The sequence below is a fragment of the Triplophysa rosa genome, linkage group LG1 (genome assembly GCF_024868665.1).
Source record: "Triplophysa rosa linkage group LG1, Trosa_1v2, whole genome shotgun sequence".
In the NCBI taxonomy this organism is placed as follows: Eukaryota; Metazoa; Chordata; class Actinopteri; order Cypriniformes; family Nemacheilidae; genus Triplophysa; species Triplophysa rosa.
In genome coordinates this window covers 17,010,479-17,024,747 of record NC_079890.1, presented here as the reverse complement: position 1 = coordinate 17,024,747, position 14,269 = coordinate 17,010,479, and the positions used below count along the sequence as shown (strand labels likewise).

Genomic DNA, 14,269 nt, shown 5'->3' with positions numbered 1-14,269 from the left:
ACATTTAATGCTACAATAGAGAGAAAATGAATAAACTATGTAAGCTACAGACTGAAATAATAACTTTTGTAATAAAAAAATAGTGTATTGAAATGCTATAACTTTGATCCAGGACACATTTAACGACCAGCTGAAACAATCTGGACACAACACACGTAAAGATTTTTTCTTATGACTAGAGCCGATTCCAGTCTTTGTCAGTCAGAAAGGAGCACACACCTAACTGCTGTGCCAGACCACTACACCACACATTCAACGACTGGACGTTCTGCTGAACCAACAAATCTATCGATCTATGTTATATTCCCGTTTTGTCAGTAAAGCAACCATGATGTTCGTGTTTTTGTATGGTTATGCACTTTCTGTTTCATGCAGATTAAACATTTTGATAATGATAACAAGAGAGCATTTATTCCTCAGGATATAATGTAAGTTTTTTGTGGATATAGTTCACTATAAATAATATGTTGAGTAATATATGACTGAAAACGCCATACCTTAATATCCAGGTGCATTTTGCTGCGTTCGTTTTGCAGGCTACTGTATAGTAGATAGAATGTGTTTATTTTTATTTCATTTAGACTGTATTCACTAAAACGCATAAACTGATAGCTTTTTTATTTTGCGTTGACAAAGTATAGGCTATATTTAGCTTAAGATGGAGGTGTGTTCGTTTGCTAAATGAAAATCTTCTTGTTTTAATTGTACCTCATTGCTACTTGTACTTCATATAAACAAATGAATAAAAGTACTTTAAAACTGCAGTCTTTGTCATTTAAAAAATGTACATAGAAATAACACAACAATAGCTTTTATATTTTTCTCCTCATTTCTCTATCTCATTGTTTGTCTGTGTTCAGTCTTTAGCTGAACACATATCTGGCATTGTCAGCCATTATGATCAAATTCCATTCATAATATAGTGAAAATAAGATTTGATTAAACATGATTAATGTTTACGACTGGCATGTTGGCTGCACTGACAAAAAAATTCCTTTAGCCAAAGAATAGACAACAGTACTATTACACACTATTTTTTATTAAAGTTTTTATTTCAGTGTAAATGCAGTCTGTAGCTTACATAGTTTATTCATTTTCTCTCTATTGTAGCATTCAATGTTGTACATAACTTTTATTGCAGCGTGCCACGTATGTCATTGACTTTGCAGGACCCACAAACCCACATTTCTAATATATTAAATGTATATGCACCCACAAATGCTCGAAGCCAGCGCGCATGGCAGCTAGCAGCGAGCGTGCACTAAGCACACAGTGGGTAAAAGCACCAACAGCAAACGCTGGGAGTGAGCGCAAACAGTGGAGGCACAGCAGGCAAAAACGCAGGCAGTGAGCGCACACATCCCGGGCATCTGCCTAAGATTGCAGCGGTATGAGCTTGGCTGTGCTGCAGCAACAACAAACGATCAACCCGTGTAGTCTTGTGGGCGTGGTCGCAATTTGAAAAATGTAAATCTTTTTTATTGCAATGTAAGAAGTTCCACTCTCCAAAACAGCATGTTTGAGTTTGATTGGATAATAAGAACAAATAACTGGCCATTGTGGCCAAAGCGCTCCGTTTGACTTTTCCGAGATCTTCTACTCTTCCCTGTGGACGACCTCTGACCTACTTTCTGTACGATCTGAATTTCTGCGTTTTGAATTTTAGAAAATTGAATTTGATGTTCCGAATTTCTTCTTCATCTTGAAAACGTGAGGCTGTATTAAAAAAAAAACTGGATATTTGCAATGTAAGAATTCAGAGCAAAAAATATGTTGTTTGAAAATGCATGCCTATAAAACTCTGCCTTAAAAAAAATCAATTGTGTTAAATTTCAAATGTTCAATATTCAAGTAAAAAAATTTCTAATTCGAAATCAAAATCTAATTCAAAACTATTTTAACTCCCATATAATATTCAGTTTTGTTAAAAAACACTTGTCAATAATTCAGATTTACGAAATTCAAATTCAGATTGTTTTGTCATATCTCTGGCTCCATAGATAAGTGGCCAGCCATTGTCAGAGACCTACATTCAGCATGGGACTGAGTACCACGTCACAGAGACTTATTCCATGGGGAGGTGACAGAGCCTGTATTTTTGCGGATGCACAGGGACGATCAACAAAATGTCATCAGAAAGGTCCTGAGGGGTCCAAGGCGAAGGATGACTTTTTGTTTGTATTTCAGTATCAAGAAGACATGGAAACATTTTTTGGCATACTGTATTGATTAACACGGCCTAAAGGTCAATGCCATGTTCCTCAATCAGCAATTTAAGTAGATGAATAGATTAGTGAGGGAAGGAGGGAGTGTGTGACTGAGGGAGGGAGGGAGGGATGGAAGGAGGTAGTGAGTGAATGAATGACTAAAGAAAAGAAGGAACAAATGTATAAATAAATAAATTGAATGAATTCAGAAAATTCTGTTTCTTAAATACAGACAAAGTATGCTAAAATATGTAGAGCATAACATAAATAAAACACACACGGTGTCTTAAAATGCAACTTAATAGTTAACATTTGTATTTAATTTTTCAATTATTTAATTGGGGTAGCAATTTGTGCCACATATTAACCTTCACATATTTTGCCAAAAAAGGTATTTAAGAAGAGAATCATTAATAAAAAAATAAACTTAGTTTTACTATAAACAACAAAAAAGTATAAATAAAAATCTATTTTTCACTGCTGACATAACATTTTGTCATGTATTTTCATTGGTATTAAAAATAAATGAAAAATTATAGAAAAAACTATTTTCCGCTCTAAACAGGATTCTTAGTGTATCCCTCGTACGTTTCTCCAAACCATTACAAATTGTAATGTTTAATGTCTTGTGATGTTAAATGCAATGTTCAATAAGGAGTTTATTTAAAAACTATTTCCGGTATGGAACGAACTTTTTTTAACTGCTGTCGGTACACGATCTGGGATGCCTGCACGATCCGTCCGCGCATGCGCATAATGACGTAGTAGATAATTCTGTTTAGCGACGACACTGCACGATCTGTTCCACGCTTGAGCACCTTTGTACCGCGACTTTCACTACTGTCCACCTCTGGTCTCATGTCACTTCTGTGTGCACACTATGCGTTGAAATACTCTGTAACGTTTCCCCAGACTTGTTTGTAGTTCTTTCTTCATGTAAGTGCAGATCGGAAATGCATATTATGTTCCTTATTGTGTTCTGTAAACACCATTGAAGGGATTATTCCTCATTTAGATTATATAGATAGATATATTAGCCGATATATAGACCCATACTAATACAAAATGAGTCGATTTAAAGTTAACTAATATTAGCAGCTTTTAATAAAAACCGTCTTTGACAATACTACTGACCTCAGATCGAAACACAGCAAGTTAAGTAGGCCTATATGCCATGCAGCAATGAATCGCAAAGGGGAGTATGGAGGAAACTGAAGGTTTGCAGTGACGGACTCTCAAGACTCAGACTTTATTCCACATGTAACCAAAATCGTGTATGTTCATGTAACAACTACTTTATTATTTTGGATTGGCAACCACGTAAACACATCGTAATGCATAGCGTAAGCTACATTTTAAAACATCAAAATAGACCCGCCATGAACTGTTAAATGAAAAACACAATGTAGCCTACAAAAATATGCCGCCAGTTGTGCCGTCTGGCCGTCAAGAGTTTCATCGCATGCTTGATACCAGTAGTGTAGGGAAACCGTGACGTTGTTTACTACGTCATTATGCGCATGCGCAGAACGGATCGTGTACCGACAACTGCCGTAAATTGTATCGACCGGACGTGCGTTAGTTTCGCGCATGCGCGGAACAAATCGTGTTTCCAGGACGGATCGGGTAGCGACAAGCAACAATCCGATCCACACTCACGAATCTTGGCGGAAGTAGTAAGTAGACCATCCGGGTATTTCTCGCCTACTGTTTTTTGCATACTTAGGTTTCTCAGACATACTATTCATCATGACTCATTTTCGCCTACTATATAAGTATGGAAATTTCGGACGCAGCCTCGGACGGGTGCTTCATTTGAGGCTTTAGCCCATTGCACATTGAGTCCGAAATTTCCGCACGTTAAAAAATAAATACGACCTCACGTTGTGTCAATCACATTTACACACTGCCTCCGATATTTTCGTCCGTCATAAAAACATTCGGACCGGGTTCGATTTTATGCGTTTTTCGCATCCGTCAAGCATTTTGAGTGGCCTTTTTTTAACAATTCAGAGACACCGTACAAACAAGAGCCAAATACGAAAAACGCATACGAAAATTTCGGACTGTGTGTGCAAAGACCTTTTCCCTTACGAAAATTGACCATGGTTTTACTACAGTTAAAACCAAAAAACCATGGTTACTGTAGTAAAACAATGGTTATCACAAAATAACCATGGTTTTGAAAACCATGTTTTTGTAAAAACCATAGTAAACGATGGTTACTGTAGTAAAACCATGGTTTTGCCCTAAGTAATCAATGAACCAAAAAACACATGGTTACTACACTTGTACCACAAAAAAAACATGGTTAATTTTAGTAAGGGTCATTTCCCATCACTACACATTGCACACAGTAGCTGTGAATGACAGTTTACCTTATCTGGTGGTAAAATTAGTTGATTGAGACAGACAGTTTTTCAGCGTTGTTAGTCTTAAAACAGCAGGTGGCACCACAACTGTGCCCCGGTGACTCAGTCTTGATTTTTGTTAAGAAATTCCCCTACAATATCATCTCCATTCATCTCGTTTAAATAAATAAAATAAATACGCAGTTTGTATAAATACTTGCAACTTTCTTTAAGTAGAGAAGCTAGACCGTTAACTTCTGCTTCCGGTGGCATATCCGGAACTCAAGATCATTTACATTTACGAAAAAAGTCAGTATTTTGAGGAGATTAAAACGAAACGGATGTGGAAACGAATAAAACATGATATTAATAATAAAATCTAATATCAAGAAAAGATTACAGATGGCCACATATTTAAGAACTTTTAAATGAAAGTTCCCTTTCCATTTGATGAGTGTATGAACTGCGCTTTGACTGCACAAGCGCGCAGCTTTGACGGTCTTGAATGTCATAACGAGTACAACAGGAAAATGCACGCAAGCAAGGGGCGTCAGTGAGGATTGAGTAATACTGTAAGATTACACGTTGTAAAATTATTGTCACACAGAGTCAGAGCCAAATGGATAAGGACAACCTCTCAGTGGTCTTACATTCTAAGGGAGATCTTAGATTGGTATGCCATTTAATGCATTTTTGCAACTCTTATAATACAACTAGCATTAGTGTAACTTACTGACTAACGTTACTAAAATTTGGCTTACTTTATAATCAAACAATCGTTTTTTTAACAGGAACAACGTCCGATTCCAGAGCCAGAGCCAAATGGTAAATATTTAGAGACGCACTAATTTCCAACTCCTCTATTTCGTTACGAATTTTGTAATGTAGAGTTGTTCAGTATTTCTGTTTATGCATTTATTTATCTCTTTTGCATTCTTTATTTGAGATGTGTTACTTCAGATGCATTCTGTGGGGATATGTGGATCAGACGTTCACTTCTGGCAGAACGGGCGCATCGGGGACTTTGTGGTGAAACAGCCCATGATTCTGGGACATGAAGCCTCTGGTCGTGTGGTCAAAGTGGGCTCCGCTGTCAAGCATCTCAAGGCAGGTTAGTGCCGTCTGTGTGTGGGGCTAGTTTGAACTATGAACAATACACAGTTTTTTCTGTTTTCTCACCTCACAGGGGACAGAGTTGCCATTGAGCCCGGGGTTCCTCGTGAGATAGATGAGTTTTTCAAATCTGGACACTACAATCTGTCTCCTAGTATATTTTTCTGTGCCACTCCTCCAGATGATGGGAACCTGTGCAGATACTACAAGCACAATGCCAACTTCTGCTACAAGTCAGATCACTGTTATTGGATTTCTTGTATTATGAAAAATAAAAACTATGAATGCTTAGATTTGTAGTTCACTGCCTTTCAATTCTCTATATGTGGCTTGTGTGCTTGCAGACTTCCCGATAATGTCACTTATGAGGAGGGAGCTCTGGTTGAGCCCCTGTCAGTGGGGATTCATGCCTGCAGGAGGGCAGGGGTCAGTCTTGGGAGCATGGTGTTTGTCTGCGGTGCAGGTCAGCCACCTCTAATGATTGTGCATATTTTTACAATTGTTACACATTAACTTACCAAGCCATGCAATGACCTCTGCCTTCTTGGCTCCATTCACTTTTCTGTGTTTTTTTTTTTTTTTTGTCAGGACTTTGTCTTTGTATGTTAATATATGTCAGATGTCTGTTGCTTCTCCGTTTAATAAATGTTAATGAATTCATGTAATTAATTTTAAAGGAGCTGTATGTAATAACTTTACTGGATTAAATCAAAACAACTCCTTAATATGTTTGTAGACATTTAGGAAACATGCTAAGTTCATATATTGGTTTGTCCAAAAAACAATGCTAACGCCAGTTAGTCCACTCTGAAATGTGAGTTCTGTGCCGTAATGTCTGTTTTTGTTTTGGTCCGTGTTTTTACCCAGAGTATTTCAACAGCTCGGTTGCCAGTTGTGGACAATCACATTATATTGCAGCAAACAAACGATTTGGGTCAGAGCAGATTCCACCCTTTCCTGTACTATTACGTTGCAAACTTAGAAAGAATCACTATATTATTTTACAACTTATGAGGAGTAATATACAATTTTACTACGGTTATTTAAACGAGACAGCAATATGGCCTGTAAATGCGACCTCCGGAGGACGCAACCTCTGAAACGAGCTGCTGATTGAGTTATATTTGCAAACAACAAAACCACTGCAAACGTATAAATTATCAGATAAACTTACAGTGTGTTCGGACGGTAATTGTTTCTCATAGGGACGTAAGATATTTTCACCATTTAGGGGGGGTAAATGGTGATTTTATTGCCGTCCGAATCGAGAATGTCAGTGTTTTTCTTCCACCATCCGCAGAAAAATCCCCGGCCGAATTACCTACCGTTTTTTGACAGTCACCAAGGTCGTGTGGTAATTTAATTGCCGTCCGAATCCACATCTCTGAGTTTATAACAGGTGTTAAATCCAAAATACGTTTTGTAAATCCGTTCTGACCATTTAAATGCACCGTCGAGTGTTGCTCTTTTGGAGGTTCAGGGATTATAGTGTCTGATGCATTGAAAATACCGTAAATGGCACTGTAAACCAACAAGACTCGCATAACGGTACATCACACGCGCACATGAAGCGCTTCTGCGAACGGAGAGAAACGGTTCACAGACCAACCCAGTCTCACACCAAAGCGTGTAACAGACACGCCGGTCCACTCGAAAATGCGTGTCAGTGTCATGCTTTGACTCCTCTAGGCGTGAACATGACATGCATGTATTAAGGTGGAGTAACGTTAGCAGATTTTCTAATGTTTTTATAATTCATGTCATGTACTGGGTGTACATGGTATTTTGTGTACGTTTATTGCTTTGTGCGCACACTTTAGACGCATTTAGCACGTAACCTGACCCCACCCCTACACCTACACCTAACAGTTTGTATAATATAATATAAAACACAACACTACTAGTTACGCAATGTCTCATTCCCTCTTCTCAGGGAACCGAGGTTACGACAGTTACCAGAGACGTTCCCTTTTGAGAACCGTCTCTCGACATTGCGTAACTATGCTATGGGGACTGTATACAATCCTGCCGTGAGAGCGGCAAGAACAGCCTGCACCACCTGGGCTAGAAACCACACCAAGCATGTGTAAAACGCATACAATTCCGACCAATAGCGAAGCCGCTAGGAGCGCCCACAGCTGATAGGCGAAGACAGACCAATCAACTGCCAGTTCGGCTTTCGCAAAATTGCGTCACTTCCGCTGACGCAGTGGGTAATGTGTTCAATCATGCCGTGAGAACAGCGGAAAACAGCTCAACTTAAGCAGAGCTAACACATAAGGTGCACCACATAACTCTTGGTAGTAGCACATACCACAACTCACACTGACGCACACCTTACATAGGCTCTAAGATGATTGGATACCAAATTCTGCTACAAGATCCAATCAAAAGTGCTGCGTAATAGTGTTGTCACGATACTGAAATTTCTAACTTCGATTCAATACCTAAAAAAATATCGATATTCAATACCACGGGGAATAAACTGCCATAGCAATAAGGCCCTAATAAGCAATAGCAATATAGGCCTTTTTCATTTTTATTTGAAGTTAAATTGAACAAGACTAGACAATGAGGTATATATTTTTACATTATTTATTAATTGTTAATCTAATGTTAATTTTACGAATACATTTACTATTTAAAATCAAAGTTGTATTTGTCAGTATTAATGGACCAGACCCTGTTGAAAAAACCAGCCTATGCTGGTTTGGTATGTTTTGATGCTGGTTTGCTGGTTTGTGCTGGTTTAAACTGGTCATATGCTGATTTAAGATGGTTCTTAGCTGGTTTAAGATCAAACCAGCATCGATCAAAACATACCTTACCCAGCATATACTGGATTTTTTCAACAGGGGAGCTTACATGAATAGTTGTATTTTTTAACTAACATTTAAAAGAGATTAATAAATACTTGAACAAATGTATTGCTCATTCATTGTTCGTTAATGTTAGTTAATAGCCTACATTTTTATTTGGCTAAATTGGCTTTTATTCACATAGGCCCATATTGTAATCATTGATCAGCGTACATATAGACAGAAACGCAAACTTAAACGCTAGAACTGTTGCAGAGACTCCGCACTGGACATCTTTCTAACATTAACAACTTTTAACGGGAGCGAATGAGACGAGTGGATGAATCATTGAACAGCGCACATACATAGAGCGCTATGGTAAACACGGAAGTGCAAACGTGTATCACACGCGAGAACTGTTGCGGAGACTTTACTCACACCAGCATTATTTCAAACATCAAATTAACCGGAGCGAACAAGACGAGTGGATGAAATCATTGATGAGCGCACATAAAGTCAGAAACGCGTGCATTAAACATGAGAACTGTTGCGGAGACTCTGTACTAACATAAACAACATATAACCAGGGCGAATAAAACGAGTGGATAAAATTATTGATCAGCGCACATACATGGATCGCTATGGTAAACACGGGAAGCGTAAACGAGCGTTCACCAAGCGCCAGATGTGTTACTGAGACTGGCCATCTTTTCTAACATAAACACGATTTAACTGCCACAAACGAGTCAAGTATGTGAGAGGAGGCGGGGCTCTGTTGTTATGCGTTCACGTGCAGTGTGTGTTAACTCACTGTCGGAAAAGAGAAAGACAGCGGGAACGCGCAGCTGATATCGATACGTGGGACATGGGTATTGGAACCGTTTCAGATTCTTCAGTATCGATACTTATCGAAATATCGATATTTTTGACAACACTACTACGTAATAGTGCGTATACAGGAGCACTGAAAACCTAATGTGTATCAAGCATGCAACAGGTCAGTGCCGTGCCGGGAGCTGGAGGCAAAGAACACTAGGTAGTGTAGGTTGCACATATAATTAAGCACAAATTGAATACCACCAAACCGCGCCGTCAACCTCCATAGGTGTGCCCCGTGGCCACACACCGCTCAGGACTGTCTCCTGGAGTCTGATATGAGGCTGGGACACAAGAGAGACAGCAGCGCGCATAAGTAACAACGAGCTCCGGGTTGGAGGTCTGCAAAAGCACGCACACACACACAGTCACAGGGGCAGCGTTGCTGTCACAACCTACTACACATGCTCGGCTATGTAACAGCGAGTATAGCAAGCCACTTGATGGAGAGCCTGCACCCTTTAGTCAAAAGGTATTACACAGGTATTACAGACCCTTCATGTCCGTATAATATAGGTTATAGTGCACACGTAAACCACATTACGGTGTACTTTGGCCATAGGAAGTAATGGTTGAGATGGGAATCGAACCCGGATCTCCCAAGTAGAAGCGAGTGGCTCTAACCATCATCCTACAGAGGGCACCTCACAAATGCATGGGGCACGTGCGTGAAAAGGCACATCGCCATTTTGAATGGCGCCCATGTGAAATAATAATCACAACATGTGCTTACGTGGCATGCCGCCATTACAATGGGGGCCTACTCACGTGTGAAAATTAAGCACGGGGTCTGCTCGTGTACAAGAAGCGGGTCATTGTGTGAGAAACGGCTGAATTACACAGCATATACAGTATACAAGGCAAAACCTATGGGAAAGGGTCTGCTCATTGTGTAAGAAACGGCTGAATTACACAGCATATATGCAAGGCAAAACCTTTGGAAAAGGGTCTACTCATTGTGTGAGAAGCGGCCGAAATATGCTTCGTTACATAGCAGGTCGCTGCACTGGGGGATGCTCATGTAAGTCTGCACACGATGGCGTGATCTACACCAAGTTTAGTGGAGAATAATGCCCAGAATGAGGCCGTAATGTCCTCGTAGACTCCTCGTGGTCTCCCGACCAGTTGATGCGCCGACTGAGTCTCGATATAGGGGCTGATCTCGGCTATCGGTGCTCATCAACCCGTGCTCTGTAACGTTAGCCGCACTGGCAGCAGTTGGCCTCTGCCTGCACCTGTAGCTCCTCTTCGCTTACCTATAATCCATACAAAGCAAGGTTCTTCTTGTTAACCATTTGCCAGAACGCGGGAATCACCTGTCCCATACGCTAGCGACCTATCAAAGGCAAGACTTCAGGTTCGTGAAGGAGAAGATTCTGAGGCAATGCCGCTATGATGGCGCATTATATAGTGGCGGCATAGCCCACCCCTTTTCGTCATCTTGAGCAGCTTTGGCCAGTGCGAGTTGAATGGCAATGGCATCATTCAATAAGGCTTCAGGAAAGGTAGAGAAGGAGCGATTACCACATAGCATAGTTACACAATGGCGAGAGACCGCTCTCGAAAGGAAACGCAATTATTCCAAGCATTCCGAGCCCAAAGATCCCCTTCTCTGTCCGCCGTAAAACTGGTTCCGGTTGCGTAAAATTAAAAAAATTGCCAGCTTCGATTGTGAAATGGCAGTGGCTCTCGTGTGTCGCGTGACTGGTGACATCATTACGTTCGGTTATGTTACGAAACTGCATTGGCTGTCCTGCTCCCATTGCGTCACACACTAAACTGGAGTGTTTACGCCACTTGCGTGCATTCATGACCTGCAGCGCGGTCATCGGTGATTAAAACCTACTGTGTATGATATCGTACGGCTATAAAAGACTCGGAATGCAAGGCGACCTGTTCGTAATGTTTTTATACTGTTTTTGGTGTGTGTTTTAATAAATGCCCGTAGCTGACTTCTATTTGCTTGTTGCGTGTTTTTTAATCGTCGGGAGGTGGGTAGGTTTAGGGTAGGAGTGGGGTTAAGTGCTCTAAAATTTCTATTATTTTATATAAGCGTACAATTAATACAAATTTTTAAGTCGTTTCAGGTTTACAAGTGCAAAGGGTGTCATGTTCATGCCTAGAGGAGTCAAAAGGCTTGTTCGACTTGATGTGGCGCCACAAGATCCGACAGGCGGATGACATCAAAGTACCGCGAGAACGACTTTTTATGGTTTTTCGAATCGCTCTCGCGGTACTTTGATGTCAACCGCCTGTCGGATCTTGCTGCGCCGCATCATGTTGAACAAGCCTAAAGTGTGACACACACAAGTTCGCATAAATTCTAGCTAACTTGACCGATAGATCAGGATCGCTGCTTCTATACACAGAGAGGGAGATGATAAGAACAGAAAGAAGACCAGAAAAAACATGAAAACATTCGATATTGGCATTTTAAAATACAGATTTAATTCCATTATAATTATTAAATACGTGCAAATTGTCATGTGACTGAGAAATGAGACGGCCTAGCCTCGCGGAGGATTTCCTAATTGCGTCACCTGCTGCTACTGTTGCGTGGTGACAGCAGCAGGACACAGCAGAGATGTTTCTGACTTTTATAAACAAATACGGAGCCATAAAAATGATATTTTATTTTAGAGAATATGACACGTTTATGTAGATTAAAACATCCCAACAGTATATTAAATTAGCCAACCTTAGAAATGTAAAACACAATAATGCACAAATAATGTTAATTAACAACATCATATATAATATTAAAACACTGAAATTGACCGTTTTTGTGAATTACATACTTTTATTTAACTAAAGTTTTGAATGATTATTTAAAAATTTCAAGCCGTTACAGGCGCGTAATGAATCTCGGGATAGCCAAAGCTGTGAAGGATACATTCGTTCTATCCTTAAAAACCCGCAGAAATAAGGTCGCATTTTGGAAGCAGCCCTTGAATTGGGACACAGCTATTATTTTGAATTTGGACAGCCATACCAAGCTCAACCGCTAGATGCCAATGTTACATACGGCTCCTTTAAGAAAGGTCAACCAATCCTTGTAAGATCTTTATAAAAATATGTAATTGCTTATAGCAAAAAAAATAGACAAACTCATAAATGTTGTTTTCATTATCATAGGACCAATTGGACTAGTCTCTTTGTTGGCGGCCAAAGCCATGGGTGCATCACAAGTCGTAATAAGTGGTAATATATGCATAAATCCATATGTTATATCAAAGGTAATTAGATTTTGTATTTAACATATTATTATGTATTTCTTTCTTCCATGTTCCATTTGTAGACCTGTCTTCAGATCGCCTGGCCATGGCTAAAGAGTTGGGGGCTGACTTCTTGCTTCCAGTGAGGAAAGAGGATACACCACAAGAACTGGCCAAAAATGTGGAAGAAATGCTGGGGTGCATGCCTCAGATCACTATAGAGTGCTCAGGAGTGCAAAGCAGTATTCAAACAGCAATCTATGTAAGTTCAATTCAATCACATGCAGTAAATAAAACGTATCATATTGCTTTGGAAAAAATACTTGATGTTTTATAAACAAAGTTCGGAAGGAACACATGCCCAGTAATCATCCAACCAAGAGGTATAAAATCACAGCACTTACCTCCTTTCTTCGACAACTTTCAACTTTCTCCACCACCCCCTTCGCCACACTTCTAACTACTTCCTTCTGAAACCAGGGGGTGGGGTGCTATGGGTTCGGGCTGGGTTCCGAGCCTGGGGCCAAATCCCAGACTCGGGCCGTATCCCAGACTCAGAGCCCTCCCCTCGGAAAGCACGCCAAATACGCATAACCTTTTCCTATTATTTATATGTAAGTGTGAACTCATGAAACTTTGTAGAGAATTAAGCTGCCGCTTATGTACTGTAACCTTATGCTTACCTGTGATTGAGATGTGAAGTATTGAGATCTTAAATCTTTTTTTTGTCTAGGGTACTCGTTCTGGAGGAGTGGTGGTGTTGGTTGGGCTTGGTGCTGAGATGGCCACAGTACCTCTTCTTAATGCTGCACTCAGAGAAGTTGACATCAGAGGTGTATTTCGCTACTGTAATACGTAAGTAATTGTAGTGCTAAGGACTTACAACTACTTTAGAATCTTTACATTTTATTGCCATAATATGGATTCAATATATATGTCCCAGTCTGTGAAATCCAGGCTAAAGCCTGAAATTCAAATTTTGAGAGAAGGAGCATCAAAGTTTGGTTTCAAGCATTAATTTCACTGTAATTTTAATCTTTGACATGACCTTACTTGGTCAATATTACAGATATCAATGTTATATTTTCACAGAATGTTCTTTACATTTATGTAGAAAACTGAAAATCGCAATGCTGGGTTTTTACAGACTGGGTCACATATCACTTTTTTACACACTACCCAATTTTCTTTTACTCTCTCTTCAGCTGGCCGATGGCTATCGCTATGTTGGCATCTAAGAAGGTGAATGTCAAGCCTCTAGTCACTCACCGCTTCCCACTGGAACAGGCCTTGGAGGCTTTTGAGACCACACGGCAGGGGCTCGGGGTTAAGGTCATGTTGAAATGTGACAAGAATGACCAGAAACCATGAGAGAGGAGGTGGCTGTGGCCAAACGGTTTCATCCAATTCATTTTATTAATAATGAATTGAGTAACCTCACCTGATCTCTATTAAAAAAGGTACAGAAATTCAATGATTCTGTTTGTATAGTGAAATTATTTATAATTTCTAAATATAATATTTATGATTCATTGCTGAAAGCACATTGTCACAAATTGAATGGGGAAGAACCCAAGCGCAGGCAGCAGTGAAGGGGTAACAAACAAGACTTTAATAACAAACCAAAAAACCCACGATGGGGAGCAAACAAAAAGCACAACCAGAATATATAAACTCAAAACAAAGACTTCCCACGTGGGGGCAAAAAC

The 14,269-nt window shown here is 39.9% G+C and overlaps 1 protein-coding gene across 1 annotated transcript; it reads left to right on the top strand.

Moving 5' to 3' along the window:
* The first annotated feature begins 5,055 nt into the window (after positions 1–5,055).
* sord (sorbitol dehydrogenase) lies at positions 5,056–14,034 on the top strand. Its single transcript, XM_057342998.1, has 9 exons — positions 5,056–5,231; positions 5,350–5,383; positions 5,505–5,669; positions 5,745–5,904; positions 6,016–6,134; positions 12,481–12,546; positions 12,644–12,822; positions 13,294–13,415; positions 13,766–14,034. The coding sequence occupies exons 1-9, from the start codon at positions 5,178–5,180 to the stop codon at positions 13,929–13,931; spliced, it is 1,065 nt and encodes a 354-aa protein (XP_057198981.1). The 5' UTR covers positions 5,056–5,177; the 3' UTR covers positions 13,932–14,034.
* Positions 14,035–14,269: the final 235 nt, after the last annotated feature.